Source organism: Mastomys coucha, unplaced genomic scaffold (genome assembly GCF_008632895.1).
Source record: "Mastomys coucha isolate ucsf_1 unplaced genomic scaffold, UCSF_Mcou_1 pScaffold23, whole genome shotgun sequence".
NCBI lineage: Eukaryota > Metazoa > Chordata > Mammalia > Rodentia > Muridae > Mastomys > Mastomys coucha.
Window position 1 is genome coordinate 102,216,146 of NW_022196906.1, and position 27,526 is coordinate 102,243,671.

At 45.2% G+C, this 27,526-nt stretch overlaps 2 protein-coding genes across 13 annotated transcripts in view; both read left to right on the top strand.

Moving 5' to 3' along the window:
- Positions 1-888: 888 nt before the first annotated feature.
- On the top strand, positions 889-9,043 carry Qars1 (glutaminyl-tRNA synthetase 1). The gene is made up of 24 exons (XM_031345009.1): positions 889-1,114; positions 1,301-1,448; positions 1,799-1,908; positions 2,044-2,119; positions 2,323-2,387; positions 2,975-3,028; positions 3,167-3,227; positions 3,690-3,761; positions 3,881-3,966; positions 4,099-4,185; positions 5,387-5,486; positions 5,604-5,682; positions 5,764-5,872; positions 5,975-6,105; positions 6,200-6,292; positions 6,604-6,741; positions 6,828-6,915; positions 7,001-7,144; positions 7,252-7,356; positions 7,506-7,598; positions 7,875-8,002; positions 8,096-8,162; positions 8,236-8,361; positions 8,904-9,043. The coding sequence occupies exons 1-24, from the start codon at positions 998-1,000 to the stop codon at positions 8,952-8,954; spliced, it is 2,328 nt and encodes a 775-aa protein (XP_031200869.1). The 5' UTR covers positions 889-997; the 3' UTR covers positions 8,955-9,043.
- A 1,077-nt stretch (positions 9,044-10,120) lies between these two features.
- Positions 10,121-27,526, top strand: part of Qrich1 (glutamine rich 1) — a 32,782-nt gene continuing 15,376 nt past the window's right edge. The window contains exons 1-4 of one of the 12 annotated variants that reach the window (XM_031344999.1): positions 10,121-10,269; positions 11,727-11,849; positions 20,376-20,705; positions 24,744-25,772. In XM_031344999.1, the coding sequence (XP_031200859.1) occupies positions 20,397-20,705; positions 24,744-25,772 (1,338 nt within the window). In that variant the 5' untranslated portion in view covers positions 10,121-10,269; positions 11,727-11,849; positions 20,376-20,396. Of the gene's footprint in view, positions 10,282-10,817; positions 11,015-11,726; positions 11,850-20,375; positions 20,706-24,743; positions 25,773-27,526 lie in introns of those variants that run through there. The other 11 variants (XM_031345002.1, XM_031345001.1, XM_031344997.1 and 8 more) reach the window with 11 other exon arrangements.

Here is a 27,526-nt window from a genome sequence, read left to right on the forward strand (position 1 = left end):
CCCAGATGGCCTTGAACTTGCAGAGAATTCATCTGTTTCTGCCTCTGGGATTTTCATTTATTTATTTATTTTTGTTTATTTATGTATTCATTATTTTGTTTTGTTTTTCAAGACAGGGTTTCTCTGTGTAGCCCTGGTTGTCCTGAACTCTGTAGACCAGGCTGGCCTTGAACTCAGAAATCCGCCTGCCTCTGCCTTCCAAGTGCTGGGATTAAAGGCGTGCGCCACCACTGCCTGGCTTCTACCTCTACCAAGTTTCTCCCAGCAACAATGTTTCCCATTCCGGAATACCTACCTCTTATTAGCCCCAGAAACCTCAACAGGTTTGTTTTGATTACCCAATTGGTCCAGTCAGTGCTGCCTGTGGCATGTAGATGCAGCTTGTTTGCTTGAGATTTTAAAGAAACTATAGAACTGCCTCTGACGTCCCTCCTGGCCTTTCTTTCCCTTCTCCTTGCTGTGTCCCAGTACGCATCTAAAAAGTACCAGGTTTATGTGGTCCCTAGATAGGCCATTTTATACATTCTCTGCAGTGATGTGGACCAGGAAATTCAGGGAATTCATTTTATTTATGTTGCCATGACAACTCTGAAGCTGTGACGTTGAAAAACGCGACCGGAACTCACTTTGCTCTCCCGACAACAGGATAGGGTCGGATTCCTGGGGCTGAGGAGGAAGAGGCCACGCCTGAGTCTGTCTGCAGCTTTGTTGCTAAATACTTTCTCTTTCCACGCCCAAGGCAAATTTTTTAAAGTCGCGTGGACCCAACCCTGCCAACTGCCGAGAACCGGGAAGGCGGAAGCTAGCTGCCCGGAAAAGCCGGTCCGGTCGCTCTCAGGCTCTTAAATGGCGTTGACTAGTTGTCTGGCCCCGCCCCCTTTCACTGAGGCAGGCCACCATTGGTTCTCTTCAAGGCTTCGTACTCTTATTGGTCAGTGAGCAAAGGTCGCTGTGCAGATGGGGCCCAAAGTTTCTTTTGGTTTCCGGTGTCCCTGCTATGGCTACTCCAGATTCGCTGGCGCTCTTCATCGGCCTTGGCCTGAGCGAAACCAAGGCCCGCGAGACGCTCAAGAACGAGGCTCTGAGCACCCAGCTGCGCGCGGCGGCGACCCAGGTGCGAGTCCCTTTCCTTGGCCTTTGCTGCCTGCTGTGCTCCAGAGCAGCGTGGGACTGGGTCCAGCTCTTGATTTGCTCTGCGTGTCCCTCTCTTGCCTTGTGGGAAGAGGAAAACAGTGAAAAGTGATTCATCTTAATTCACTCGGAGTGGGTTTTTTTTTTCCCCCGGCCCTGCTGACTCCAGGCACACCAAATTCTGGGCTCTACCATCGACAAGGCCACCGGGACCCTACTATATGGCTTGGTCTCCCGGCTCAGGGATACAGCTCGTCGTCCTTTCCTTGTGAGCTATATAGCCAATAAGAAGATACACAGTGAGCTCCAGCTGAGCGGTGAGACCCCTGTCCGTATTACTAGTCCACCTTCAATCTCTTCTTTAGCAAAGACTTCTGTTTGCTTTTTCCCTCACGTTCCCCAGTTGCTTTCTGGATAGCAGGTTCTGGACAGGCACTGGGGCATGGAGGTAGAGACCTCTAGTATGGATTGGAGAACTACCACAGTGAGAAGCCTGCTTCAGAACACATGCATCTCTTTTCTGTGGTCTCAGGGCTTCTTTCCAATGGAGCAGGGGCCTAACCTCTTAGGCCTCTAAGTAAACAAAATCGTTCCTTTTTCATGGTCCTAAATCCCTACCTACCCACTTGGAGCTGACTTGACCAGTTAATTGCCCCTCCTTTTTCAGCTGCTCTTGAATATGTGGGGAGTCATCCCGAGGATCCCATTGATACCAAGGACTTCGAGCAGGAATGTGGTGTCGGTGTGGTGGTGACACCCGAGCAGATTGAGGAAGCAGTAAGTCCATTCCTCCAGACATCAGATAGCAAGGAGTGGGGTAGCTCCTCTCTGCAGACCCAGAGTCGGAGTGTCTGTCAGTCTCGGCTGTTTCTGAAGAGGCAGTCATGCACCATATGGTTTGGCTTTCTGCAGGTGGAGGCCACCATACATAAGTACCATTTCCAGCTCCTGGTGGATCGGTACCGTTTCAACATGGGGCTGCTAATGGGTGAGTGGGGTCTGGGGCAGGGAGTTCCTTGTAAGTTCATCATGCTGCTTGCTCCTTTCCTTTTGGGCTACGGGAGGGCGAGCAAGGAACAGCTTGCTCGTGTTCTGCCTGGGCCCAGGTTCTGATCCCTGTGTCAGCCAGGCCTTCCTTGAGGCGGGGACGAAGTCGTCCCTCCTTTCAGCTTCTTATATCCATCCTCTTAGGAGAGGCTCGGGCTGCGCTCAAATGGGCAGATGGCAAAATGATCAAGCACGAAGTGGATATGCAGGTGGGTACCTCCCTAGGATGAAGCTACGGGGATAAAGGGAAAGAGACCTGTCCTTATTTTGACAGAGAAAGTGGAGCTCAGTGCGGAGAGGGTAGCACTCAACTTGGGACTCTGAGTGAGGGTGAATCACTTTATTGAGAAGCTGTTCCCTCTTCTCACAGTGCATGATGTGGCCTTTATTGATATCTGGCAAAGAATCACAAGAGGATGATGTGTGAGGTAGATTATTTATCATGATGCTGGGCCCATGTTATTTATCTATAAATGGTAGCCCTTGTTCTCTGGGCCCAGGGTAAGTCTTCAGAAAGGAAAAAAGAAAAGCATTAAAGATCAGTAGAACCATGTGAAGAAGGCAGCTGGGCAGACGCAGGTGGATCTCTATGAGTTCTAACCTGGTAGACATAGTTCTAGGCCAGCCAAGGCTACATAGTAAGATCCCATGTCAAACAGCAAAACATGTGATGAGATACAGCGGGATGGGATGTATAGGCTGGCTGGCAGAAAGGCCAGGAAGCCCTTGTTTGGCGGGGAAGGACTCCATCAGGAGATTCTTGAGAGAGGGCACCCTTGTCTATCTGTCTGCTCAGGTCCTCCACCTTCTGGGGCCCAAGATGGAAGCTGATTTGGTGAAGAAGCCCAAGGTGAGGCTAGGAATTGCCCAAGATAACTGGGAGTGCAGTAGAACGAGAGAGACTTACAGCTGGAGAAAGAAGTGTCTGACCCATTTCATCAGTACATCTTTCCTAGAAAGAATGATGCGAATTCTATGCCTTTCTTAGGTGGCAAAGGCACGGCTGGAAGAAACAGATAGGAAGACAGCAAAAGATGTGGTGGAGAACGGTGAGAAGCCTGAGCGAGGTTCCTGTTACATTCAGTTTCGGACTCCTGGGCATTCTATCTGAAGGACCTTACATACAGGCTTCTCAGGTCCTCCCCGTATTCTCATGACTGGGGTTCCTGCTCTTTCCTTTGCTTAGAGACCTGAGAAGTTTGGCTCCATAGCTCTTGTCTCTGGGAATTGGAGAAGAGGAGTCACCTCAGATCTGGTTTAAGGATATTCATGGATATTTTCCTGAGTGTGCATGGTAGTTTCATCTAGAAGACAAGAGCTGGGCGGTGGTAGCCCACATCTTTAGTCCCAGCACTTGGGAGGCAGAGGCAGGTGGATCTTTGGTTTTGTAGTCAGCCTGGTCTCCAGAGTGAGTTCCAGGATAGGCAGGGCTACACAGAGAAACCCTGTCTTGAAAAATCAAAAAGAAAAACAAAGAAGAGAAGACAAGGTTCTTGATCTCTTTCCTGCAGGTGAAATGGCTGGCCAGACCCTGTCTCTAATGGAGCAGCTCCGGGGGGAGGCCCTTAAGTTTCATAAGCCAGGTAGGGGGGACCTCGAAATTTGGGGGTATGCCGCTGGTTAGCACTACAGCCAGGCCTGTAGAGTCAGGATCCTTGCCAGACAGCTGCTCCTGATCATCAGCTTTGTTCTGATCTGGCAGGTGAGAACTACAAGACGCCAGGCTATGTGATCACACCATACACCATGAATCTGCTGAAGCAGCACCTGGCAATCACTGGAGGGCAGGTGAGTAGAGATGTGGCCAGGCAGGCACTTGAGTGCCTAGGCTGCCTCATTTCGTCCATTTCAATAGCCTCCCTTGGAAGGGCATCTGTTTTTGTAGGGTGATCTGAGCTCTGGTCTCATTCCTTTACTTAGGTACGTACCCGGTTCCCCCCAGAGCCCAATGGAATCCTGCATATTGGACACGCCAAAGCCATCAATTTCAACTTTGGTTATGCCAAGGTAAGCATGTATCTAGGTCTCTGGCAAGAAATATGATCACTGTCTACTCCATGACTGCATTAAAGAAAGGTATATTTCTGTCTTGCCTTTGTAGCTGATGACAGAGGCCCTAGATGAAAACTACATGTGACAGCTATTGTCAGGAAATACTGGGTTTATGGGGAAAAACTAAAATGGTTCTTTTTTGTTTTTTGTTTTTGTTTTTTGTTTTTTGTTTTTTCAAGACAGAGTTTCTCTATGTAGCCCTGGCTGTTCTGGAACTCACTCTGTAGACCAGGCTAGCTCAGGAATCCACCTGCCTACGCCTCCCAAGTGCTGGAATTAAAGGCGTACGCCACCACCTCCCGGCCTAAAATGGTTCTTTAGATAGGGTTTCACTGTATAGTCCTGATGGCCTTGAATTGTAGCGATCACACGTCTCTGCTTCCCAAGTACTGTGATTAAAGGTGTACACCCCTATGCCCTAGGGAAGATGCATTTCTTAAATTCCTCATATTTAACTTTTCAATTTACTTTTGGCAGTCATCAAAAGAAAACATTAATTAAAAAAAATATTCCTGGGGGACTGAAAAGATAGCTCAGTGGTTAAGACCAATTGTTGCTCTTGCAGAGAACTTGGTTCAGTTCCCGTCACCCACATGGTGGCTTATAATTGCCCATACTCCAATTTTGGGGAATATTTTCTTCTGTTATCACCTTCTGCCCTGAGGGCACTGGGCACACACATGGTATGAGCACATGCATGCAGGCAAAACACTCAAACTCATAAATAAATCTAAAGGGGAAAAAAATGGCCAGGCAGTGGTGGCGTATAACTTTGATCCCAATACTTAGGAGGCAGAGGCAGGCGGATTTCTGAGTTCAAGGGCAGCCTGGTCTACAGAGTGAGTTCCAGGACATCCAGGGCTACACAGAGAAAACCCTGTCTTGAAAAAACAAGCAAACAAACAAAAGGTGTGTGTGTATTTGTGTGTACAAACACTCATGCACACTCATGCTATTGTACATGGATATGGAGTTGGTTCTTTCAATCATAGACATTGAGGATCAGACTCTGGTCTTTCAGCTTGCTAACAACTCCTCTTATCTGCTGAAGTATCTCATTGGCTACCTTTTACATTTGATAATCTCAGGCTCTGAGAATGTGAGGCTGATGGTGTGGGCTCTAGGGCTGATGGGTGTGGTCCTCCAACTCTCTTAGGCCAACAATGGTATCTGTTTTCTGCGCTTTGACGACACCAACCCTGAGAAGGAAGAGGCAAAATTCTTCACTGCTATTTATGACATGGTGACCTGGCTGGGTATGGATAGGTTGAGGCCTGGGCAGGGCTGGTGGGGAGTGGACTTCTTAAGCGGGCCATGGCATTGCCCGCTAGTGTTTCTAGCTGGCCTTTCATACTATGTTCATATCACTCCAGGTTATACACCTTATAAAGTGACATATGCTTCTGACTATTTTGACCAGCTATATGCCTGGGCTGTGGAACTTATCCGCAGGTAAGGTCAGGCCCGTAATGTTGAGCCTGGTCGGCTGACTAGGTCATGGGCCTCCTGCACATTCATATCCCTTCTTCACAGGGGTCATGCTTATGTGTGTCACCAGAGAGTGGAAGAACTCAAAGGCCATAACCCTCCACCTTCTCCATGGAGGGACCGACCTCCTGAGGAATCATTGCTACTCTTTGAGGTGGGGTCCCAGAAGGGCAGCTTGGTTTGGGTAGGCCAGTGTGCAAAGGATGAGATGCACCTGTGTTTAGAGATAGCCTGAGCTCTTATTCTCTCTCCTCAGGCAATGCGCAAGGGCAAATTTGCAGAGGGTGAGGCCACACTTCGAATGAGGTTGGTGATGGAAGATGGCAAGAAGGACCCCGTGGCCTATCGAGTCAAGTACACACCACACCATCGCACAGGGGACAAATGGTACACATTGGCATGATGAGGGGTGGTGAGGTAGCAGGGCTGTGGATTAGGGCAGAGGGACTGGTTGGCGGAATCTTGTGTTTCTGTTCCACAGGTGCATCTACCCCACCTACGACTATACACACTGTCTCTGTGACTCCATCGAACACATCACCCACTCCTTGTGTACCAAGGAGTTTCAGGCTCGGTGAGGAGGCTGAGCTCATGTAGTGGGTATAGGGGTTCCTCATTTGTTCTGAGAGCTCATGGAGTAGGTATAGGGTTCCTTATTTATTTAGAGAATAAAGGGTTGTGGGTTCCACAGTGTGTGTTGAGATCAGGGTACAGCTGTGGAAGTCAGCTTCTTCCACGGTATAGGTCCAGGGCTCCAACTTGATTTCCCAGAGTTGGCATTAAGTGTCTTTACCCACTGAACCCTCTCGTTGGCCCTTAGTGCTTTTTCTGTGGTCTCTTCTGACCCCGCTGATGCCTAGTTCTCACCCTTTTCTTCCATCCTAGACGGTCGTCCTACTTTTGGTTATGTAATAAGCTGGATGTCTATTGCCCTGTTCAGTGGGAATATGGCCGCCTCAATTTGCACTATGCTGTTGTCTCAAAGCGGAAGATTCTCCAGCTTGTAGCAGCTGGTGCTGTTCGGTAGGTGTGGCCACTGGGTTCTCAGGAGGTTTTAGCTCTAGTGACATGTGCTGTTTAAAGTTTCCCGACCACACTCTTATCCAAAGGGACTGGGATGATCCACGGCTCTTCACACTCACTGCCCTACGGCGACGGGGTTTTCCACCGGAGGCCATCAACAACTTCTGTGCTCGGGTAGGATTCAGTAGGCTTTGTGGGCGAAAGCAGGCCGAGTATGGTGATTTGTACTTGTGGTCTGACTGATGAGTTTTCCTGACAGGTGGGGGTCACAGTGGCACAGACCACAATGGAACCTCATCTTCTGGAAGCCTGTGTTCGTGATGTGCTGAATGACACAGCCCCGCGTGCCATGGCTGTGCTAGAGCCACTACAAGTTCTCATCACCAACTTTCCTGCTCCCAAGGTGGGCCTCCCTCCGTGTGTGTGTGTGTGTGTGTGTGTGTGTGTGTGTGTGTGTGTGTGTAAAAATGCCGAGTATCTGAGATGACAGATATCTATCTCCTGCTACAGCCCTTGGACATCCGAGTGCCAAACTTTCCAGCTGATGAGACCAAGGGTTTCCACCAGGTTCCTTTTGCTTCCACTGTCTTCATTGAGAGAACCGACTTTAAGGAGGTAAATGGGGTTTCCTGCTCTGTCTGTGTTTAATAGCCGTCTTCTTCTTGCTTTACATGAGCCAATCCCTGACAAACATGGGGCTGGGAAAAGCCTTGTTCTTGGATGAAATTTGCAGCTTCTGTATCCTCCATGCTTCTTTTCTTTAGGAGTCAGAACCAGGCTATAAGCGCCTAGCTTGGGGCCAGCCTGTGGGCCTGAGACATACTGGTTACGTCATTGAAGTGCAGAATGTTGTCAGGGTAAGAGACAGCTGCAGTCTTTTTGTTTGTTTGTTTTTCGAGACAGGGTTTCTCTGTGTATCCCTGGCTGTCCTGGAACTCACTCTGTAGACCAGGCTGGCCTCGAACCTAGAAATCCGCCTGCCTCTGCCTCCCAAGTGCTGGGATTAAAGGCGTGTGCCACCACCGCCCGGCTGCATTCTTTCTATACATACAGTGCCTGCTAGAGCCGAGATTGTGTGTAGCCATCAGTCTTCGTGTTGGTCCCGGGTCTGATTTCATCTTTCTCACTCTTAGGGCTCCAGCGGCTGTGTGGAATGCTTAGAGGTGACCTGTAGACGAGCTGATGCTGGAGAGAAGCCCAAGGCCTTTATTCACTGGGTGTCACAACCTCTGGTGTGTGAGATCCGCCTCTATGAGCGACTGTGAGTGAACATAACTGGAATTGGGACTGTCTCAGGATGGGAATTACGTGCTGTGGCTCTCCAGCTAGGGCCTGATTTTCATTCTGGCTACAGATTCCAGCACAAGAACCCCGAAGATCCCGTCGAAGTGCCTGGTGGCTTCCTAAGTGACCTGAACCCGGTAGGCTCATGGGATGGGAGGTGAGGGTGGTAGGCTTTTGAGCTGGATAGTCACTTGGATTCTCTGTCCGCAGGCATCGCTACAAGTAGTAAAAGGAGCATTAGTGGACTGCTCTGTGGCTTTGGCAAAGCCATTTGATAAATTCCAGTTTGAGCGCGTTGGGTACTTCTCTGTGGATCCAGACAGCCATCAAGGACAGGTGCTTAATGTGACCCACCTACACCCTTCTTCAATACTGATAGTGGCGGCTGTTCACTGTGATAAACACTCTCCCTACATCCCCTTAGCCTTCTCCAAATAAGGACATTCGTTACTTTTCAGTTAAGTCCAAGCACACAATTTTATAGGGCTCTAACTTTTTTTCTTAAGATTTATTTTATTTTGTTAGTATACTGTTGCTGTCTTCAGGCACACCAGCAGAGGGCATCAGATCCCATTACAGGTGGTTGTGAGTCACCTGTTGGGAACTGAACTCAGGACCTTTGCAAGAGCAGCTGGGGCTCTCAATTGCTGAGCCATCTCTCCAGCTCCAGCCCTAACTTTTTTTACTCTTCAAAGTAGCAGGCATGCCTAGAATTTATCATAATCCTTATGAAACTAAAACACAGCAGTTATCTAGTCCTTTATTTGATATTACAGAGTTATTGAGAACCATGATACCTCACCTCCTTGGTGAGGAAGGGGAAGTAAGAAGCCTGGTTTTGGGCTGTTGGTCATTTTTCTTCTACTACTGCCTTTCAGCTTGTCTTCAACCGAACTGTCACACTAAAAGAAGACCCAGGCAAAGTATGAACCGAATACATGTGGCCCTACCTCATCCTGGAGGCTGGGGTGCCCTCACCACCCCACACTCTGTTTCAATAAAGAATAACTAAATCCCCCTGGAGTCTCTGTCGTGTGCCTTGCTAGTATCTGAGGGCTCTGGAGAAATGCTTTCTGAGCTGGCAGAGGTGGTTCTCATGTCTTCTGGAAGAATGGACTTCCGCAGAACAGAGGCAGGTGCATGGCTGGGATTAGATCCGCCCTTACGATGATAAAGATGCTGTTGCAGTTGTCAGCCCTATGGAGGATCTAGTTTTGTGTCTTGGTGACTAGGCAGATCAAGAGACCCGTGATCCCCAGTATGATCATTCAGAAAGAAACCCTGTCAACTATTTAAGCATAGTGAGATAAGGCATAAATGCTGTCGTGGCCTTTGGAGACCCCGGAAGACTCCCTGGATGCCTATACAGTGTGGAGATGAGATTCCTGACTATGCTGGCCTTTGGGTTGGACCCCGTCTCAGAAACGGACTTCTGAGGAGTTTGAAGATGAGAGTTGGCTAGGACAGGAACAAATGCAGAAGGCACAAAGGCCTACCACAGGCTGGAGGCTCTCTGGGTTGATGTGAGTGCCTGCAGCTTTAAAGCCTTCCACATTTTCCCTGTATACAAACACTAGACTACCCAAGGGCTGCTTTAAGGTGGACCTGACTCTGGTACACTGATCTCAGACGACAGCTGATGGTGGGTGGGTGTTCCTGAAGCTGTTCTCTGTAGTACATTAACACCTCGAGCGGATCCCAGGTGCAGTACAATTGTCAAAGCTGGGACCAGCTCACGGGTTTGGGAGGGGGCCACCTTAACCACGAGGTCGAGCTAGGCCCAGCCCCGCCTCGCGTGGACCAGTGCAACTGGAGGAGGCGCTAGCGGGACACCGTAGGTGGGATCCAGAAGCACGCTTTCAGACCCGGGGCAGGGGCAAAAGCCCCCGAGCTACCGAACCCCAGGCCTAAGCTCCGCCCCGCACGGAGGGGCGTCCACGGGCGTGGCGCTCCTCCTCACCACCAGGGGTACGCGCTCGCTCCCAGCTCCCACCGGCTCCCTCTCTGTCTGGAGCGTTCCCTTTAAGTCCGAGCGGCAGCTCTCGCGGGATCCGGCGCTTCGATTCTCGCGAGAAAGGCCTTCAGCTCCCATTGGCCGGGAGGGTTGAATGTAAGATGGCGCCCAGGGAGCTGTGAGGAGAAAATCCTGTCGGTCTTGGAGCAGCGGCGGCAGAACCGAGGCCCCGGGCGGCGAAGCGGGGCCGGCGGGTAGAGCGGAGGCAGCGGCGGCGGTGACGTCGCCGGGTGAGGGCTCTGGTGAGGGCGGGGATGCAGCAAGGCTCCGGGTGGGAGGCAGCAGGCCCACCCTACACAACGGCGGGCGGGCGGTAGGGAGGGCGGGCGGAGGCGGGCGGGCCGCTGGGCCTAGGCGACCTCGGGGCGGCTTCGGACGGAGAGCGTCGGTCGGCTCGCGTGCCTCCGCCCCGCGGGTGGGGGAGGGGCGGGCCCGAGGTCCGGGTGGGCGCGGCGCACGGGGGCGCGCAGGGGCGGGCGCGCGCACGAGTGTGTGTGTATGTGTGTGTGTGTGTGTTTTTTTTTTTCCTGCTTGCGCCCGCGGTAGCGCGCGCGCCGTGCGGTCCCTCCCGTTGCGCGTAGCCGCGCCGACGTGCGCGCGCCCGTCGGCTCTCCGCTGCGGCCCGTGGGCTGGAACGGCTTCCGGGGGGCGCGCGCCAACTCCGCGACCCCCCAGTGTCGCGGCGCGCGCCCCGCGGTTGGCCGCTCGCGCTGTCCGGAGTGCGCGCGGGACGCCCCTTCCGAGACGCGGGCGGGCGGCCTGGCGGACGACCGATCTGCTGAGTGGGGAGGGTTGAGGGTTGGGCCCTTGCCCTGGTGACGTCCGCGGCCGCGGCGGCCTCGGTCTGCGGAGAAACCTAGCGGCTTTGCGGTCGGTCTGGCCGGCGGCTCCGCGACTCCGCTCCTCCGCGAGGCGGACAGGATTGCTCTCACTAACTGAAGAATGCTGTTAGTTAAGCGAGGCCCGTGTACTGGGGTGGGTGCTTGGGGAGGGGGCTGCTTCGCTTGGGAAGCCGAGTCCTGTGGGCCGGAGAGGGCATTGGGTCCCCGTGGGGTTCCTCACCTTGAACGGGTGCTTTGTGCCAAGGAGAGAACGTTAACATGACAAGGCCCCGCTTTCCTTCCATTAGAAACCCGTTCTTCCATAAGCGCAGTTGATACACGTCACCTCTGTGCGCTCTGGAAAGAGATCCTCCTGTGTGTATGGTATCCAACTCTCCGAGCTCTAACATTCCGCTTTAAATCCTCACTGAAATGCAGCCCCTCACCTTTTTTTTCACCCCCGCCTGGGTGGGAGGGGCTTGCCTTTCTGTTCTTGATAAGGGCTGTTTCTTAACCTTGATTAACTTGATCAATGCTTTGCTTTTTTTTTTTCTTCGTGATTTCCAAAATATCCAGCAGAAATTTCTAAAATCTGCCTGTGTCGCTATAAAAACTATGAAACTGAAGTCCTTCTCAGCTTTTTTTCTTTTACATTCTGTTCCAGTGCTGTGATCTGTCTAGGAAATTCTAGGTTTGTGATGGAGAAATCCGCAGCTCTCCTTTTCTGAGACAAAACATCTGCTAGTTTATTTTACAGTTTTGTTACATTTAGGTTGAGGAAAAGCAAGCTAAAAGGATTATTATTCCTTTTAGGAGCAGTCAAGTTTGATAGTAATGCCTTTTTTAATATACTGTATTTTTTTAAGAACAAAGTTAAAACTTAAACAGAGGCTGAGGATGGAAGGAACTTCTTTGTTCTGTCTTCTTCAGAATGTTAGAAGTCTTAAGAACTCAGGACAGCAGCAGACATACATGCAACATGGTGACTGGTGAGTTAAAATCATTCATACGCTGGAAGTATGTGTGCAGTCCGTTACCCCCAACCCCTTGGTAATACTGAAACTTTACAAATCTTGTCATTCTTTCTTGGTGGTGTTTGCCAGAAACTGCTACCTACTAGGAAACTGTATTTGTTTGTTCATTGGACAACGGTCCCTAAACTCAAAGTCAATGGAACATTCAGGACTCACATTGCAAAGTATCATCTAAGAACCTAAATGGTTTTCCAAAACAAAAACAATACAACAAAAAAACCTGTCAGGTTTGTTGAGGATATGTTTGTGAACTTTTTGTACCGTTTAAGCTTGCTTATTCTAGATTATCTTTTTTTTTTTTTTTTTTAAACCAGTGTTTCCATCAACTAGTATTTACCTGGTAGGTAACTCTAGTTCTCTGGAAGGTTTTATACTTCTCCAAGAGCTTACATAGTTCACACTGTTTTACAAAAGCTTATGTTGATGTTTCAAACAAATACTCAAGGAATGGTAAATTGTTGTGAATTTGAGTTACTTGAAAAAAACAAAAACAACACCAATCAAAACCCGGTTAGGGACTTTGGGTGTGGCTGCCCTTTTCTATGATGTCTTTCTCTAAGCTTGCATGCTTTTAATAAGTAGTGCTTTCTACTCGGTGAGCCGCCTGCTTACCTCTGTGCTTTTTAAGTGGCCATGCTTTCTCTGTGAGTATTTCTGAACTGGCCTCAGAATGAGGTGCTACACAGACGCTTGTTTTTTACTTTGCTCTCTTGCATTCAGTTCAGGTGTAAGCCCTCTCTCAGCTTCACTGTTTTCCCTCTAATATTGTATTGTGATTTCTGTTTTGTCAGGTTCTTTTGTTTGTTTGTTGTTTGGTGCAGAGGATTGAATGGAAGAGTCTTGCACATGCTGAGCATGCACTTTACCACTAAGCTACTTTGGCTCTGGGTTGTGATTTGTCTTTTTAAACTGACTTGGTTGCATGAAGAAAAAGATGTAAATTTTTGCTTTCCCTTTGAAGGGGGAAAGAAATGGTTCTTTGCACTCACTAAGGCTTAACTCTAGGTTGATGAGATTTGTTAGAAAGCTGCTTGTTTTTTCTCTTTGAGACAGCATTTTAGAAATTCTGGACTGAAGACAAAAAGAAAAAAAAATTCTGGACTGGCCTGTTGCAGTAGAACGTGATCTTGGAACTTCTGATCCTCTTGCCTCTACCTCGAAGGTGTTGGGATTATAGGTGTGCTGCCCCCGGCCCATTCTGTGTAGGCTGGAGATCAAACCCTGGAGGTTGTATGTGCTATACAAGCACACTTACAACTCCCTCCCTTAAAATTGTGAAATACTTATGTCCTGTTTACAGGTCGGATTAGTGTGACTGCCTCTAAGAAATAGAATGCCATCATCCCCATCCCTCCTCCTAGTGTTTTAGTTCTTGGAGACAAACTGTTCTTCTAATTTGAACAATCTCAATCTCATTCTCTCTCTTTTTGGAATGTGTATGGGTGTTTTACCTGCATATATGTCTGTGCACCATTTTGTGCAATGTCCTTAGAACTAGAAGAGATTAGGGTGTTGGATTCCATGGGACTGGAGTTAGAGCCGGTTGTGAACTGTTATTGGGTGCAGGAATCACAAACTCTGGACCTCTGAAAGAGCAGCCAGTGTACTTAACTGCTGCTGACCCATCTCTTCACCTTGATAATCTTGTCTTTATATTTAACCACCTTTGTATCCCTAACATAGTTTTTGTTTTGAATTCCATGTAAATACACATTATGATTATTGTCATTTTCCAAGGCAGGATCTTATTGTCTGGCTTTCTGGAACTCACCTTGTAGATCAGCCTGGCCTTGAACTCATAGAGATCTACCTGACTCTGCCTCCAGAGCTTAGCTTATTATTGTCTTTTGCTTTTGTCATTGCTTTTTATGTGTGCAGCTGTGGTAGTTGATGTCCATTTCTGTATTGTGTTGATATTTTATAATATTCCTATCCCACATTGGTAAACTATTAAATTGCTTCTAGTTTATAGATATCGGTGAAAATTTGCATATATTTGGGTGTCATACATTTAAGGTTAGGGATCTTGGTTTTATGGAATGGATATTTTCAACTTCATAAGCCAATGTAAGAAGTGGTCGTACTAATTTATAGCACATCAGTATTTGATTTTTTAAAAAAGATTTATGTATATGAGTACACTGTCAATGTCTTCAGACACACCAGAAGAGGTCATCAGATTTCTTTATGGGTGGTTGTGAGCCACCATGTGGTTGCTGGGAATTGAACTCAGGACCTCTGGAAGAGGTCTTAACTGTTAAGCGTGTCTCCATCCCTTGATTTTAAATTCTTGGTTGAAAGTGTGTGTTGTTTAAAATAAAACCATGATGAAAATGCCCTTAAATCTGGGACTTTTCAGTAAAGGCATGGGGAGGATGAGTGGCCCAGGAGAGTTTCTTTGACAAACTTTATAGTAAGTTAGCATTTGTAAGAATAGAGCTAGGTTTTCTACTCTGCTTCTTTGGCAATAACACCTTACTTTGTAAGAGGTTTGAGGTTTGAGGCTCAAAGAGGCAAGACTGAGGCAACTCAAGCTATATTCTTTTAGAAGTTTAAAACTTCAAAAAAAACGTGGCTAGCCCAAAAGTAGTGAGTTATTGTAATTGTTTGCAGTTAGTCACAGAGTGAACTTGTCATACACTCTCCCCTCTCTTACTGCTCTGCTTGACTAGTCAAACAACAGCAGGCAGAAATGAATGACTCTAGAAGGTGAGTACTGGAGTCATCTCTCAATACCTAAACGGAAAAAGAAAGGAATTAGTGAAAGTGCCCTTAGAAATGTTTTTTGAGTAATCTTTTCCATGAGTCCCTTTGTGCTCTGGCCACAGCATAATAGCTTACATAGTTAACTCCTGTCAGGCATTGTGTTAGTAGTAGTTCTAGTAAACCAACCGCTGAGCGAGCTATGGATCCGTATTGATTAGAGCTGGTTTGTCTTTACATTGTCCTGCAAAGCAACTATACTTGAAGTCTTTAGAGGCAAAAGCTTGTTTTAAGGGCTTTCTACCCACTATGAACTCTACTGTGTTTTCTCATTTTCTATTGTTAATGTCACCTGACTTCCAGGGACAGGGGCTACTCAGCCTATTCCCCCAGCTTCAGGATCTTAGAAGTCTTAATTTTCTTTACTGCTTCTCACCTGGTCTGTGGCTGAGACTCTGAGCACTAATTAGGAGTCTTTTGTCTCTGAATGTTGTAGAAGGTAGTTTATCCTGAACACTCAGCCTTTGTGTCTGCGAACAGCTTCTTAAAAGAATTTAACACCATTATTATGTAAATTTTTGGGACTTGAAGTTTTTTTTTTTTTTTTTTTTTTGGAAAAGCATATTACTTACAAAAGAATTGTTTGTCCTACTGTAATATAACTGTAAAATAACTATTATAGCTGTAAAAATAGAAAAGGATGACTTGGTAAGTATCTGTCAGTGTAATTTATGGAAAATACAGTAGAGTATTATACCAAAGGAAATTTATCAGCTAATTATTACTGTTGTGATTTTTTTTTTTTAACTAGGACATGTAAGTAAAATTGTATGAGTTATTTTTTAAACACATTTAATGTGTGTTTCCGTGTCATGAAATATTTTCAAAATTTTATATAATAGCGTTGGGGTAAGAAATACCTCCCTCATTCCATTTGACATACTTTTTTTCTTAGTTCAATGAAAAAAGTTTTTTGAGTCAGGCTGATGTCAGTGGAATTTTACTAAAAAATCAACAGGGATTTTTTTGTTTGGTTGGTTTTGGTTTTTCAAGACAGGGTTTCTCTGTGTAGCCTTGGCTATCCTGGAACTTACTGTCTAGACCAGGCTGGCCTTGAACTCACAGAGATCCTCAAGTTTCTACCTCTTGAGCGCTGTGTGTTGTGTGGAGGTACTGTGTTTCTATAGGATAAAGGTCTATTTTGTTGTTGTTTTTAAACCATGGGCCAGGTGTGGTGCTGTGTGCCTTTAGTCCCATCACATGGAAGACAGAGACAGGTGGGTCTCCAGCTCGCTCTACATAGTGAGTTCCGTGCCAGCCAAGGCTACATAGTGAGTTTCTATCTAAAAAAGTTTTTTTCTGTTTCTGTATGTCTACATGTCTACACGTAGGTGCCCACAGAAAGCAGAAGAGGGCATTGGGTCCCCTGGAACTGGAGTTAAGTTGGTTCTAGCACCTGACACTAATGTTAGAAATTGAACACAAGTCCTCTGTTAACTGCTGTGCCATCTCTCTAGTCCCATTGTTGCTATGTTTATGTGGAGAGAAGTATTCACAATATATGCATTATTTTAAAGAGTTGTCATTGGGTCTTTGTGTTTGAAAGAAAGCACCCAAGTATAATTAGTATACTACACTTACATAGTGTTCCCAGAAATGTCAACAGTGGCCAGGAGTGAGTAACCAGAAGACTATTCGGTTTCCCTTGTTGGCCCTGGATAGATAATTTTATTCCTCCCAAGAAGTATACTGTTTGAGAAAAGTAGTCCCCTTATTTTTCTTGAGTTACAGATGTAATAGGAAGAATCTTTTTTTTTTTTAAAGATACTTATTTATTTTATGTATGTGAGTATATTGTAGCTGTACAGATATCTGGTTGTGAACCTCCATGTGGTTGTTGGGAGTTGAGTTTCGAACCTCAGCTCGCTCTGGTCAACTCTACTTGCTCTGATCAGTCCCTGCTCGCTCTGGCCCAAAGATATATTTAGTATTATAGATAAATACACTATTTCTGTCTTCAGACATACCAGAAGAGAGCATCAGATCTCATTACGGGTGGTTTTGAGCCACCATGTGGTTGCTGGGATTTGAACTCAGGTCCTTTGGAAGAGCAGTCAGTGCTCTTAACCACTGAGCCATCTCCCCAGTCCAAGAATGTTTTTAAAATTTGTATATTTATTTTACTTATGTGAATGCTCTATTTGCATGTACACCTGCATTACCAGAAGAGGGCATCAGAACTCAATACAGATGGTTGTAACCTACCATGCAATTGCTAGGAACTGAAGTCAGGATCTCTAGTGCTAGTTAGATCAGCTAGTGCTCTTAACGTCTGAGCCATCTCTTAGCCCAAAGTTTTATTCTTATGCTAGGCAGTGGGACCCCTTTAATCCAAGCACTTGGGAGGCAGAGGCAGGTGGATCTCTTGAGTTTGGTGCCAGCCTAGTTCACTGAGCATGTTCCAAGACAGCCAGGACTACATAGAGAGACCATGTCTTGAAAAAAAAATATATTTTTTTTCAAGTGTGTATGTGTCTGCCAGTGTCATGGGGACTAGATTGAATTCCCTGAAGCTGGAGTTGTAAGCTGCCTCTCGTGGGTGCTAGGATTTGAGCCTGTACCCTTAGAAGAGTAGCAAATGCTCTAAACCACTAAGCCATCTCTCCAGCCCCCAAAGAAAGAATCCTAATTTTTAGTTCTTGTTAAAAGTCTGTAAGAAGCACTTCCCATGTGTGAACTATTTAGAGATGAATGGGACACAGTTTTACACAGTTTTGTCTGCCAGGGCTTTAGTCAGATGGAAGTAGATGGTTACCCGCAGATGTGAGGTACAGTAGAGCATCTTGCCTGATGGCTCAGAGGAACAAAACACATTTCCAGACACCTGAGATCAACTGAGAGCCCTTTTTGGGAAGAAGCTTCCCTTGGTTTGTCACTCTGTCACCTGTGACTGCTTTTGTTCTTGAGTTAGTGCTGCCTAAAAGAGGGCGGTGCAAAGGCAGTGTCTTAGTATCTATAGATCACTGTGCTTTTGTTGTTGACATGTTTCTAAACTTTTTTACATTATTTATTTATTTTGTGTGTGGCTGCATACCAGGACATGTGTAGGGAGGTCAGGGGACAACTTGTGGGAGTTGGCTCCTTTCTTCCATCATACATGTCATGGGAATTGAACTCAGGTCACAGTCATGAATACAGACATCTTTACCCGTGAGCTAGCTTGCTGGCCCTTTTGGAGACAAAAGGCCAGGGTTTTGTGTATGCTAGGCAGGCAAGGACTCTACCAACTAAGCTATATCCCCAACTCTTATTTTTGTTTTTTGAAGCAAGATTAAAGGATGTAGCCCGACCTGGCCTTAAACTCATGATCTTCCTGATTTGGCCTCATGAGGAATTACTTGGTTGTGGCCCTGCCTGGGTCCAGATCACTTTTGTTATAGATACTTGATAAGAAAAAAAAAGTGCAAAATTGATTTCTGGATTTTAGTAGTGACTTTGTTATTTAAGGAACTATTCGATTCCTTTTATTTTAGAATTATTTATTTTTATTTATGTGGATATTAGTGCTTTGTACCTATGCCTACGGGTACCATGTGCAAGCCTTGTGCTACAAAAGCCAGAAGAGGTTGTCAGAGTTCTGGAACTGGAGTTACAGGAGCTTGTGAGCTGCCCTTTGGGTGCTGAGAATCAAGCCCCGGTCCTCTGGAAGAGCAGCCATCTCTCCAGCCCAGTTTCTAGTTATTTTAATAAAATTAGTTAACATTATATGGTACTTTCTTTTTCTCACGCATTTTTTTTTCAAGCACTGTAAACACACATATATTCTCTCATGTTAACACTGAGGTAAGTGCTATTTTATTCCTGTTGAATAGAAGGAAAGATATTGAAGTTAACTACTTTGCCTAAAGTAGACACAGAGTGCAATTTGAAGCCGAGCAGTATGGTTCTGGAGACTATGCTTTAGCCAGGCTGCAAAAGAATTCGAGCAATGTATGGAAAATGAGATTGTTACTTCTCCTTTTAAAATGACCTTTTGCTGTTTTTTTTAGTGATTTGTATATGTAGCATGTAGTTCTCACTAGTTTCTGACTTGAGATTCTGTGCCTCAGCCTGCTAAGTACTGGGACTGCATGTGTTCAGGGAACAAGGAGTGCACCCACTAAGTCTAGGAGATTTTTTGATGGGGGGTAAAAAAAATATGCTCCTGTCTCTTGGGTCTTGCTAGATGGTACACATAAGTAACTTTACTATAGTAGTACTTAGTAGTGGAAGTAAAATGTCAGTAAGGACCAGGTGACCAGCCAAAGTTACATAGTAAGACCCTGTTTCAAAAAAGAACCGACCAAACAAAAACATGTCAGTAAGTAGGAATCTGCTTCTACCTCCCTCCCCTTTGTTTGCTATTCTTTTCTGTGGTATTCCGTGGAGAGTTATTTATTTGGAGTTAGGGTCTCACTCTGTAACTCTGACTGGCCTGTAATTTGCTATATAGATCAGGTTGGTCTCAAACCTTTAGATTTCCACCTACATCTGCCTCTTAAGTGCTTCAAATAAAGATGTGTACAAACAGGCATGGGAGTGGTTTTGCATTCAACATTACTGTCTGATTAATGCTTGACTCCATAGGGAAGATGAAATTGGCCTGTTGCTGGATGGAGAATATAATTTCAGCCTGTTTTATCCAGTACTAGAATGTGCTTGACTTTTGTTTTTGTATGATAGTTTGGTTTAAGAAATGTTGAAGGCCCGAGCAGTGTTGGCACGTGCCTTTAATCCCAGCACTCAAGAGGCAAAGGCAGGTGGATTTCTATGAATTCAAGACCAGCCTGGTCTACACAGTGATTCCAGGACAGCCAGGGCTGTTACAAAGGGCTGTTCCCTGACTAGGAAAATAAAACAAACAAACAAAATATTGAAAGATGATGAGTATATTATACTGGCTTGCACCTGTAATCGCAGCACTCAGGAGGAGGAGAATTTTCTTAAGTTCTAAGCCAGCCTGAGCTACATTACATGGAAGTCTAGCACAGACTGGACACAAGGGCTAGGGAAGTGTTAACAGCAGATGAGAGGCACTTGTATAAACCTATGAGTTTCATCCCGGAACCCGTGTAAGTGTGGAAGGAGAGAACAAACTATACAAAGTTATCTTCTGCCTCTGTACACTTGTCATGACATGTGTGCCTTGTATTATCTTGTACACACACTAAACATTAAAAAAAAAATAAAATAAAAACATATACCCGTCATCGAGATGGGTATAACACTCTCAAGGCAGATGTCTGTGAACCTCTGTGGAGTTGAGGCCAGCTTGGTCAACATAGCAAGTTGCAGGCCATCCAAGGGTTCATAGTAATAACCTTATTTAAAAGAGAAAAAAACCCACAGTTTATTTTGGGGAAAAGGGGGAGATATAGTAAAACTTATATATTATAAATGTGTTATATATCTATTATGTTATAGTATATATAATACACACACGCATTTCATTCTCATTGCCAGGGTAATTGTGTCTATGTATTTCATGATTTCAATATATACAAACAGTAGGATTGGTAAGGTGGCTCAGTAGGTAAAGCCACTTACTGCCAAGCCTGATGACCTGATTTTGATCCCTGAGACCTACATGGTGAGGAGAGGAGAACCAAGTGGGTTGTTCTCTGACCTCTCTACACGCATGCCTTGGTATGTGCATGCCCACACCCCATAACTAATGTAGAAAATATAAAAGCAACATGCTAACAGTAGCAGACTATTGACTATCCATTTTAATTTTAGGAACCCGAAGGACTCTGCAATATGAATAATTCTCTAGAGAACACCATCTCATTTGAAGAGTACATCCGAGTAAAGGCGAGGTCTGTCCCGCAACACAGGATGAAGGAATTTCTGGACTCACTGGCTTCTAAGGGACCGGAAGCTCTTCAGGAGTTCCAGCAGACTGCCACCACCACCATGGTGTACCAGCAGGGCGGGAACTGCATCTACACAGACAGCACTGAAGTGGCTGGGTCTTTGCTTGAACTTGCTTGTCCAGTCACAACCAGTGTTCAGCCACAAACTCAGCAAGAGCCGCAGATCCAGGTTCAGCAGCCACAGCAGGTTCAGGTAAGAGGAAATATTTAGTTGGAGCCTGTTAGTAAACTTTTATTTTCTCTCACAGGTTAGGATAGCTACAACACACCTATACAGATGTTAGAAATGCTGAAAGTTATTTTATTGCAGTGTGGAATCTTTCATATTTAATATGGACTGACAATATCTTTAGCCACTGTAAACTATAAAGACCACAGATACTTGCTTTTTACTTTAGAGAGCTTGAATAGTACAGAGAAGTAGAGGCCAGCACTGCATTTGAATGTGAGAGCTTCAGGTGACTGCGCCTTTCTGTCGTTCTGCAACAGTCTTAGCAGAAAGGGCAGGATACCTCCTTTTGACTCATTGTGGAAAGTGTGGAATTCAGAACTTTCTCTGATCACCTATGGAATGAATCTAGGTTGGCATTTTCCTACCTAATAAGTTTCAGATAATGCTAACTCAGACATTAAGCTTATTTGAAATGGAGGAGTACATTGGCTGACGAGGTTTTCTTTTTTAAGGATCTTTACGTCATACAGTAGTTTTCTTGGCATTATATTAGGATTGAGTTTTACTTTGGATGCTTTTTACACCAGATAATAGGAAGGATGTAAAACATAATGGAAGAGCAGAAGTGTGTCTGTGCTACAAGGGTTGACTGCAGTCACAAGGAAGATACTGTGGGAAACTGGGCTCTGAAACGAGAGGTTGGCTATAAATTTTACTTGGTTTCTTAGTTAATAACGTGACCTTAATTTTTTTATCTGTCAGAAATGATAAAAATACCAGTTAAGTGAGACCAAATGAGATAATGGACAAAAAAAGTATCTCTAGTTTCTTAGAAGTTTCTCCTTACTAAAAGTTCAAAAGGTTGAGATTTTGGGGGTGACAGACTTCTTTGAAGCTTTGTGATAATCACCTGTAACTTTTTTTTTAACTCATGTTTATAAAAGGAGTAGAAATATGCCACGCACACTTTGCGTGCGGTACCTGAGGCCACCACTGCCCAGTTTGAGACAGGATTTGATACTGTATTCCTTTTTGTCCTGGCTACCTTCAAACTCAAAACATACTCTTGCTTCAACCTCCTTAGAGCCTGGGATTACAGGTGTATTGCCATGCCCAACTACATTTCCCGAACTGGTGATTGTAGAGAATAAGAAAATTCCTCACAGCCGGCGTGGTGGTGCATGCCTTTAATCCCAGCACTTGGGAGGCAGAGGCAGATGGATTTCTGAGTTCGAGGACAGCCTGGTCTACAGAGTGAGTTCCAGGACAGCCAGGGATATACAGAGAAACTCTGTCTCAAAAAACAAAAAACAAAAAAAAAGAAAGAAAGAAAGAAAGAAAGAAAGAAAATTCCTCACAATGGGGGGGGGGGTGGAAAGAATAAGATCAAACCCCACTGTGGCTGGTGAAGTGACTCAGCAGGTACAGTCCCTTTAGCATAGTGACCTGAGTTCCAGTACTAGAAGAGAATGGATTCGCCAAAATTGTCCCCTGACTTCTTTGCACATGCACTGTGGCACATGTGTACCCATATATTATATAAAACACACATGAAATAACAAACATGGTTTTAAACCTCTCTAAATTTAACCAGGCATAACTCAAGTGTAATTTAAGTACTCCAAATGCTGACACTACAAGGTAAGATCCTGTCTGAAAGAAAACAGAAGCAAGCCACTGAGTCTTCTGGCCGTGATAGCACATGCCTATAATTCTAGCTCTTGGAAGGTGGAGCAGGAATATTGTGAGTTCTGGGTCCATCTTGGCCAAAACCAAGAAGTCTGAAAAATTGCTAAAAATAAAGTACAGATACAGAATAAGGTAACAAGAGAATGTTACTTTAAGAGAATTGTTCGGAAGATGGAAAATTTCTTCGGATTTACCAAGCTGAGATCTAAAGGCTACTCAGAGTGATCCCCTGTAGACAGACAAAGATTGGGTATTGAACAAGCATTTTAAAGGATACATGCATTCCTCAAGAGCTGTGAATAATTCATTTTAGGATCCCCTGCAAGCTCATATTAAAATGGCATTGTAAACCAACACATATTTTCTTGTATTCTTTCTTTAAATATTGTCTAAGTTAAGTATATTATCCAAAACAGTACTTATATGTGCATGAGGTGTTTGTGCATGCACCTGTAGGGATCAGAGGTTGATTTTTGCTTATTATTTACCACCTCTTTTTTTTTTCTTCCTGTGACATTCTCTCTCATTGAATTGGAGCTCACTGATTGACTAGACTAGCTGGCCAGTGAGACACTGGAATCCCTTGTTTAGAATTACTTGGATATCATACTTTTCATGTAGATGCTAGAATTCTAAACTCAGGTCTTCATGCTTGCACAAGAAATATTTTACCCACTGACTCATCTTATCTGCCCTCTAATAAAGTCAGAATAGCTGTTATATTACATTGAGGGAGTAATAATCAAAAGAAAATTGTAAGTTGAATATATAGTATGGGAAGTTTTTTGAGACAGACCCTGTCTTCAGGAGGGTTAAAATAAAAACCATAAAATAAGAAAATATTAACAGCTAAGGCTCTAACTATTTATTATATTCTGCTGTACGTTGGAAGTAGGACTCGAGCATGCTAGGAAAGCACTGCACTGCTGAACTCTATCCTTGACCTTCCATTTTACCTTTAACTTGAGAGTAACTGACACTGAGTGGCCTTGAATGTCTTCTGTAGGCGGCTCTGCTTATCTCCGGTTCCTGAGCAGCTAGGATTGCGAGCCTCTGCCAAGTGCAACTTTGGGGGCCAGGGCTTAGTTTACATTAGTGATTTACAGAACAGCCAGGGGTATGTAGTTAGACACACAGGATTATATATGAAACTTGATGGGTATAGCCATTGTTAGAGGGCTTGTCCTGGATTCCTCTTAGTACTGAGTACACAATGGGTTCGAGAAGAGGAAAAGTACTACAGAGAAGCAAAAGGAAAACTTTGAATTTCTGAAGCTAAAATAGCAAGTGAATCATATTCTGAAAATACTTGCACTTATGCATCCTCTTTTGTGGAGGGGTTAGAGTTGAACCTGATGTATTGCATGCGCTGGGCAAATACTGTTTAGCCACATTTATGTTTGGAACTCAGTGTGTGCTGTGATAATATGTGCGTGGAGAAGCAGTTTTTTCCAGGTAGTCCGAAAAATCACACCCAGTTTTTGCCATAGAGAATTCTATTTTTGTTTTGTTTAATTTTGGGTTTAGTCCTGATTGTTATAAACTAGGCTGTTCTTAAACTCAGAGATCCACCTGACTTTGCTTCTGGAGCATTGGGACTAAAGGCACACATCACTACCACCCACCTCAGAATTCAGTTTTTTATTACATTTTTTAATTTATTGTTTGCATGCATGTGTATGTATATCGTCCTTCTTCAACCATGTGAGTACCAAGAGTCAAAAAATATTCAGGCTTGGCAGCAAATACTTTTTACTAAATGGGCCATCTTGCCGGCTATTTATTTATTTTTGGAAAGTTTATTCATATTTATTTGTTCTACATGTTTTATCTGCATGTATGTATGTATGTCTGTGTACCATGTGTGTGCCTGGTACCTGTGGCAGTCCAAGGAGAGCATTGGAATCTCTGGAACAGTTGTGAGTCACCATGTAGCTGTGGGGAATAGAATCTGCATCCTCTGTAAGGATGGCTAGTAGTACTTTTAACCACTGAGCTGTCTCTCCAGGCCATACATAAAATTTTAATTTATATAATTTGGCACTGAACCAACACTCAAACTCTAATAAATGAAAACACCCACTTTAAGTATATGCTTACACCACTTTACTAGTGTACAAAGAGCCAAGAAAACAAAGTTGTGATGTTTGTTTCTTGGACCCTGTTGATCATCCTGTCTTCCTTTTGGGATGGGTATATCTCAGTCAGTTCAGTGTGATGCTGAATTTGGTTTGAGGCATGATGACTGCAGGAGCATTGACTGATATAGTTCCCCTTGTTCACATCACAGGGTCCTGTTGAAAAGTTTTCTTTGGGGGCTGGATTTTCATGCCACCTGCTTTTTCTCACTAGTGACTCTTGTTCCTACAGGTACAGGTGCAGGTACAGCAATCTCCACAACAGGTCTCAGCCCAGCAACTTTCCCCGCAGTTCACCGTTCACCAGCCTGCTGAGCAGCCCATCCAGGTCCAGGTGCAGATCCAGGGCCAAGCACCACAGTCCACAGCCCCCTCCATTCAGACTCCATCTCTGCAGAGCCCCAGCCCCTCACAGCTGCAAGCAGCCCAGATCCAGGTGCAGCACGTGCAGGCAGCCCAGCAGATCCAGGCTGCAGAAATCCCAGAGGAGCATATCCCACATCAACAAATCCAGGCTCAGTTGGTAGCTGGCCAGTCTCTTGCTGGCGGCCAGCAGATTCAAATTCAGACTGTGGGTGCTCTTTCCCCGCCACCATCCCAACAGGGTTCACCCAGGGAAGGGGAACGGCGGGTTGGCACAGCCAGTGTCCTTCAGCCAGTGAAGAAACGCAAAGTGGACATGCCCATCACCGTGTCCTATGCCATCTCAGGGCAGCCGGTGGCCACCGTGCTGGCCATTCCACAAGGCCAGCAACAGAGTTATGTGTCTTTGAGGCCAGATTTACTGACAGTAGACAGTGCCCACCTGTACAGTGCCACTGGGACCATAACTAGCCCTACAGGAGAAACTTGGACCATCCCTGTTTATTCCGCCCAGCCCCGCGGGGACCCTCCGCAGCAGAGCATTACCCACATTGCCATTCCCCAGGAAGCCTACAACGCGGTTCATGTCAGTGGTTCACCTACAGCCCTGGCAGCTGTAAAGCTGGAGGATGACAAGGAGAAGATGGTGGGCACCACATCTGTAGTGAAAAACTCCCATGAAGAGGTTGTGCAGACCCTTGCAAACTCTCTCTTTCCAGCACAGTTCATGAATGGCAACATCCACATTCCAGTGGCTGTGCAGGCTGTAGCAGGCACGTACCAGAATACGGCTCAGACTGTACATATATGGGACCCACAGCAGCAGCCACAACAGCAAACTGCACAAGAGCAGGCAGCACCACCACAGCAGCAGCAGCAGCTGCAGGTCACTTGTTCAGTAAGTAAGCCTTCATCTGTAGGGTATGTTGTTTTGCTTCCTTTGGTTCCAGTTTAACTTAGAACTCACCTATAGTGTCTGAATCATTTAAATCCATTATGATTGTTGTAACAATGATAGTGTATGGGGGAAGGAAGAGAAAGAAACAATAGATGAGGAGGTGGTTATTATTCTTCGAATTCAACAAAATGACTAGTAATTCTTTGTAGTTTTTAGGAAATATTTGGGTAGGATGCTGTCTTAGTTGGGGTTTTACTACTGTGAACAGACACTATGACCAAGGCAAGTCTTATAAAAAAACAACAACAACATTGGGGCTAGAGAGATGGCTCAGCGATTAAGAGCACCAGTTGCACTTCCAAAGGTCCTGAGTTCAAATACCAGCAACCATGTGGTGGCTCACAACCACCCGTAATGAGATCTGACGCCCTCTTCTAGTGTGTCTGAATACAGCTGCAGTGTACTTACATATAATAATAAGTAAATCACAGGGCCAGAGCGAGTGGGCCAGAGTAAGCAGAGGGCCTGGGTTCAATTCCCAGCAACAACATGATGGCTTACAACCATCTGTACAGCTACAGTGTACTCATATACATAAAATAAGAGATAAATCTTTTATATGTGCACATGTTAGTAGGTACCCTTATGTGGCCAAAGAGGGTCTGTTTGTGTGGCTAGAGTTGTAAGTGAGGGTGCTAAGAATTGAAATGGACTCTGGAGAAGAGCAGCAAGTGTGGTAAGAGGGCTGGAGAGCTGACTCAGCAGTTAAGAACAATAGCTTCGAGTGTGGCACACATCTTTAGTCCCAGCACTCAGAGGCAGGCAGTTCCTGCCCTCAAGGCCAGCCTGGTCTACAGACCACGTTCTAGGACAGCCTGGTCTATAGACCACGTTCTAGGACAGCCTGGTCTACAGACCACGTTCTAGGACAGCCTGGTGTACAGACCATGTTCTAGGACAGCCTGGTCTACAGACCATGTTCTAGGACAGCCTGGTCTACAGACCATGTTCTAGGACAGCCAAGGCTACACAGAGAAACTCTTGAAAAACAAACAAGCAAGCAAAAATATATATATATAATAAAGTAAAAAAGAACACTCTTTTTCCAGAAGGCTGGAGACTGCTGAAGCCAGTTTCTTTTTTCTTTGTACCTGACTGTGTAAGTCTGGCCTGTGATGTCTTCTACTGGAACTTTTGAGTGGATATACAACAGTGATACAGTGTTTATATCTGTTGTACAGAAAGTGAAATAAAATTTAAAACATACTCAAAGAAAAGCTAAAAAAAATACTATGTAATGATTAATTAATTACCAACTGATAAACTATCATGTTCTATTCTGTTTTTTCTTTCTGAATATTTTTCCAAAAAAAAATTTTTTTTTAATCAAGATGGGGTTTCTTTGTGTTCTACTTGCTGTCCTTGAACTCATTCTTTAGACCAGGCTAGCCTTGAACTCAAAGATCTGCCTGCTTGTGCTTCCTGAAGTGCTAGGACCAAAGTTGTGCTCAAAAGATTTGTGTGTCTGTGTGTATGTGGATATATAGGAGGACAAAGAACAGTGGTTCTACTCACTGGTCCCTCTTAAGTTTTATTCCCCTGAGACAGGTTCTCTCACTGAACCTATAGGGCTAGGATGATCACCAGTGAGTTGCTAGAATTCATCTGTCTCCTGGCCCAGTGTTGAAGTTACGTTCTTGGCCATGCCTATCTTTTTTTCTTTTTTGGTTTTTTTTTTTTTTTTTTTTTTTTTT